This window comes from Podarcis raffonei, chromosome 10 (genome assembly GCF_027172205.1).
Source record: "Podarcis raffonei isolate rPodRaf1 chromosome 10, rPodRaf1.pri, whole genome shotgun sequence".
Classification (NCBI taxonomy): Eukaryota; Metazoa; Chordata; class Lepidosauria; order Squamata; family Lacertidae; genus Podarcis; species Podarcis raffonei.
The window spans coordinates 79,107,828-79,113,322 of NC_070611.1; the positions used below are offsets into that span (position 1 = coordinate 79,107,828).

At 45.3% G+C, this 5,495-nt stretch overlaps 1 protein-coding gene across 1 annotated transcript; it reads left to right on the forward strand.

Moving 5' to 3' along the window:
- Positions 1-2,845: 2,845 nt before the first annotated feature.
- Positions 2,846-3,825, forward strand: LOC128422823 (olfactory receptor 13H1-like). The gene has a single exon (XM_053407350.1). The coding sequence runs from the start codon at positions 2,846-2,848 to the stop codon at positions 3,776-3,778; it is 933 nt and encodes a 310-aa protein (XP_053263325.1). The 3' UTR covers positions 3,779-3,825.
- The last annotated feature ends 1,670 nt before the right edge of the window (positions 3,826-5,495 follow it).

Sequence of the window (5,495 nt, forward strand, 5' to 3'; positions counted from 1 at the left end):
GAGTCACATTTTGCTCCACTTCACTGGAATACATTGCATCCATCGCCTGATAGAATTTCCTAAGGTCCTTCAAGGCAGCATTTTGCGTCGCCATTAGGGGCCTGATCCATTCCCGGGCCCCATCCTGTAGATGCCCGACAATATAGGCCACCATTTCCCCATCATCAGCAAAGTCATTATGCTGCAGTTCCAAAGCGTACTCTATTTCCGTTCGGAACGCGTTATAGTCCTGGGGCTTCCCCCCAAACTTGTGTACCAGTCCCGGTACCTTCCTTGCGACGGGGGTGGGTCTGACCTGTGCATCCTGAGTCCGCCTTTCGTCCAGCCGCGCTGTCAGGAGAGCCACATGCTGTTCCAAATCTCGGTTCCTCTCCACCAGATTTTGCACTCCAGCTGCTTGCTCCGTTGCGCCGGCTCCTCCGGTTTGGCTCATTATGCTGCCTGCCTGTCGCTGTGCACAAGTAACGTCAGGGACTGATGGATTGCTGTAATGGTTATAAGGGGTTGCTCGTGCGTAAGTGGCTGCCACTCCTGGCTAGGTTGCCTGGTTAAACCTTTTCTGTCTGGACAGCCCTTCACTTCGTGGCTGTTTCAGTCGCTAGCAGAATCCGTCAGTGGGCGTTTCTTGAACCTCTTCCAGCAAAGAAGTTCTTTGACGCCAAGTCTACGCCTACTCTCCCTGCGCGGAAGTCTTCTGCGCAGGGTGGGTGTGGGCAGCGGAGGACCCGTGCTCTCCCCGCTGGTCTCCGGCGAGGAGTCCTGGAGCCCCCTCGCCGATTCCCCCATCTGTCCCCCTTTATCCCTGGTGTTACGCTGATTTCCTTCCCCAGCCGATGAGCTGCCTCTCTCCCTGCTGGGCCCTTCTCCAGCATCGCTTGGGAGCCTTGCCTCCGCCTCTGGCTCCGATGTCAGTTCCCTGACAATAATAATCCAGTGAAAAGACACAGGGCCTAGAGGTCAGACTTAGATCTTATGTGATAATGTATATTTCTCCCTTTTACTTATTTCCTTTATTGGTTGTATAATCCTTATCATGAAGCCTTAATTACTTTTGTTTATGATTATCTTCCTTATGATAGAATATAAAAATAAAACTATACATACATAAAAAACTGTATTTTGTCAATGATTCTTAAAGGAATTGTATGCTTGTGAGGGGCATAGGTAGAGGTAAAGGTACCCCTGACCATTAGGTCCAGTCGCGGACGACTCTGGCGTTGCGCGCTCATCTCGCTTTATAGGCCGAGGGAGCCAGCGTTTGTCCTCAGACAGCTTCCGGGTCATGTGGCCAGCATGACTAAGCCGCTTCTGGTGAACCAGAGCAGTGCACGGAAACATCGTTTAACTTCCCACCGGAGCGGTACCTATTTATCTACTTGAACTTGGACGTGCTTTCGAACTGCTAGGTGGGCAGGAGCTGGGACTGAACAACGGGAGCTCATCCCGTCGCGGGGATTTGAACCGCTGACCTTCTGATTGGCAAGCCCTAGGCTCTGTATTTTAGACCACAGCGCCACCCGCATCCCATTGTGAGGGGAATACATTCCATCAAATGAAAGATTGGAAGAAAGAATAGTGAGGCAGAAGAAAAATAAATTTATGTTGCTAATATGCTGGTGGTGCTTACCATATAATTTCCCTCCTTCCTACAGTGTTCATAATATAGTCTTATTTAGATTATGAAATAATAAAGTCCAAAATGGTAATGTGAAGTATGTTCCCCCTGGGTTCAATTACATACCATTACTTGTGGGATTCACCTCTGCGCTTACCTTACTTACTCCAGAAGGACCTATAATACAAATGCAGCTTACGAAAAAGGGAAAGAAAATGAGAGCAAAATACTTACCTTCTTTATCTCAAGGACTAAGCAGGACTCTTCCGTTTACATGGAAGTGAACAAGATTTCAATTCATTTCACTGACCTTAAAAACAAACATCACTCTCTTAACACCAACTTTCCCGCTACAACTTCTTTGTGTTCTGGGTCTGTGATGTATTGTGGAGAGCATATTGTTATAAACCTCTCAGATCAACATTAGGAGAAGTACCAGCAGGTAAGCATTTTAGTGAAAAGGGGATGACCATGCTTTGACTTTTCAGTAGTATTCATACAGTTTCCAACACTTGGCCTGATGAAGAATCAGAGGCATAGCTATTCAAGCTGCTTTGTGCGACTACCTACAATTCAGATGGCAATCCAATCTCAATTCTTCTTTCTTTATTTTCATGATTACCTGACTAAAGAGAACCGAAAGGTTGGGAGAAATTTGTGTTAAAATTTTATTTTGGGAAATGAGCCACTTATATGTAAGACTATAAGTTTACAACTTCTGACTGCCAGTGGAGGCAAAGCATTTCCACAGTGGGTGTTTTTTTTTTGTCCTTTAAACACATGCTCAGATATTTGTCGATGAGTTTATGACTTCCACAAGAAATCATATTTTGGGGGGGGGGACAGGGTATCTACTGAAGAAGGAATGGCTATCTGGGTGTTCCAGATAACCTTTTTGATTTCTTAGATGTGCATTAATGTGGGTTTTGAATTTCAGTAATTTTTTATTTAGTAGTAGTCGTAGCAGTCATTGTTATCATCTTGCCTTTTATGAAAGTTTCTTAGGGCAATATACCATAAAAACAGCACAAGAAAAATTGAAAAACAACACACAGCAGATATCTTCAAAATTCAAAGCAAAGCAAAATAGGCACCCATGGTCCATACATTTGTCTTGGCTAGGTCTTCTGTCTTGGATAGAGCAGTTTTTTAGGGATGACCAAAACTGCATACCTCCCGCTGTGACATATTTCTAATTACTTCATTCTTTTCACCCTGCAGGAAAATGTTATGGCTGCTGAAAATGAGACTGTGGTGACTGAGTTCATCTTGATTGGATTATCCGAATACCCCAGAGCTCAGGCTGTATTCTTTTGGTTCCTCTTGCTTGCCTACCTCATTAGTGTGCTTGGGAATGGACTTATTATTCTGCTGAGTATAAAGGATCCTGACCTTCATACTCCCATGTATTTCTTTCTTTGTGTCCTCTCATCACTTGACCTTATCGTTACTAACAATGCACTTCCAAATATCTTGGTCAACTGCTTCATTTACATGCCCACAATTTCCTTCTTCGGATGCCTGCTGCAGATGTACATTGGTTTGTTAGTTGTCGCAACAGAATGCATCATCCTGGCCATCATGGCATATGACCGCTTGGTGGCTATATGCCAACCCTTATACTACATGCAGATCATGAGCTGGAGAGTTTGCATAGCCCTGGTGGCTGTCTCTGTAACACTTTGCTTCCTCAACACCGTAGCCACAGCCCTGTTGCGGCCTACTGACTTCTGTGGCCGACACATCATCAACCATTTTGGATGTGAGTTACAGTCATTCCTGAAACTGGCTTGCTCAGATACACATATCAGTGAGTTATTTATGCAAATTTCCAGCCTTTTTCTCCTAATACCACCCTTTGGTTTCATAGTTGTGACATATGGGCGCATAGGCCTGGCTGTACTGCGCATCCGTTCAGCACAGGGTCGCAAGAAAGCCTTTTCCACCTGCAGCTCTCACCTTGTTGTCGTCAGTGTCTTCTATGGCACAATCATGATCATGTACTTGAGGCCACAAGAGAAATCGGTTTCTGAAAAGGACAAGTTCATATCTGTAGCATATGGAGTTTTGACACCTATGCTCAACCCTTTGATCTACAGCCTGAGAAACAAGGATGTGAAGGGTGCCTTTTGGAAACTGGTTGGAAGGAAAATATCAGAATAAGTATCAAAACATGATGATAAGGCCATAGCTTTCAATTACTTTTATTAGCATAGGTCTGATCTGAATATACTCAAGGGAAAATGATGTCCTTTACCCATATTTTTTTGATAATGACATTTAACCAGCCCTGTTCCATTATAGCTCTCAGTTCTGTTAACCAGTTTCCCTCCCAGAGATTCATGTCCCCTAGAAGTGTCCCCCCCATCGACATCCAGAATTGAAGGAAACTGCAGCAAGAGGTGACAGCTCTGGACTTGACTTAATTTGAAACCTTTTCCAAATCATATAAATGTTTGGAGTGACAGAGTTTCATTAAAAAAACTGTATGTTCTCTCCTATTTTTATGCCATAGGGATTTTTTGTTTCAGCAGGTGAACCATTTTGTTTTATTTTTGTTGACAGCAAATTTTGCAAACCATTTTTTTATATTCTGAGCATGGCTGTGTTGTAATAGCATTATATGTTAGGAAATATCAAACCACCTGATATTTGTGGACAGAATGCTTTTGATGTAATTCTGAGTTTCCTGCATGCCCTTAAAAAACTTAGATATTCCTATTTTTCATTCATTTGTCACTCATTGTCTGGGGAGTGCCATTGGGACAGGGGAGGGAGGCAGGGGGATACAGAGAGCCTCCAAGGCTTCTGAGGAGCAGCTCCTTGTCCAAGGGTGGGGAAAGCCACACCTCCAGTGCAGCAGAGGGGGAAGCCAACTGAGAGCCCAAGCGCCTCACCTAGCCTGGCCAGCCAGGAAACAGGCACTCCCTTTCCGTCGCCCAGTTTGAGCAGAGGGGTGACGTGTAAGGAGGGGAGGCAGAGATTTGGGGTGGCTAAGTATTTATGCTGGGGGAGAAACCAGAAGGGGCCACTCCCGGAATCTGCAAGTGACTAAGACGGACATGAACTTTGGGGTTCTGCACTGTAAATAGTTGCACAAATAAAAACCTGCAAAACACAGGTCAGAGTCCTGCCTGGTTACTCGTGAGCAACCACATCACCACCTGAGACTCCTGTTTAATATAATAGTATTAGAAACAGAATATCTTTATTTTTTTGTAAAAGAGCTTCTTCCTGCCCCTGAGAAATTTAAACTTTCCCAGTTTGATAGATCTATTTTTATTTCTCTAATTGATTTGGAATGATTGACTTGACTTAGATCTTCCAAATCTCCAGATTCTCAGATATCCAGCTGGGGTCTCCTTTAATCTACACTTTCTGTTTCCCATGTGTGTTACAAAGTTAACTGGCTGGCGCTGTCCACCTCCAGCCACATCAGGCCCCCAGGGAACAGTGGGCAGTGCCCACTTAGCCAATCGGAGGCAGGGGCTTGGGGGTTGCAAGCAGCCTGCCCCTACCCTACTTAAGAGGGCAGCCAGGTGTGAGGATTGTCGTGGGATTTTTCCACCCACCCACCTAGTATTTAAGGGCCCGTCCATGGGGGGGGGGAGTGGGCACGTTGCCTATGAGCCTTGCTATGGTTTATTCAGTCGCCATATCCAGGGCCAAGGGAATTTTCTCCTGCAAGCATATTGGCCAGCTTGCAGGTTTTTGCCTACCTCACATCAGCTTTCACAACTTTGGCAAATAAGGCATTGGTCTGGATACTTAATCACAGGGGTCCTGTGAGAGGCGTCCAGGAGGGGTGACTCTGTCCGAGAGTCCACTGGGGGGGCCAATGAACCAAAACACCCCTCCCAATGGCAGCCTGTGCAGGGTT

Excerpts from the sequence above, each read along its gene's own strand:
- LOC128422823 (XM_053407350.1), top strand. The coding sequence starts at position 2,846 with ATGGCTGCTGAAAATGAGACTGTGGTGACTGAGTTCATCTTGATTGGA.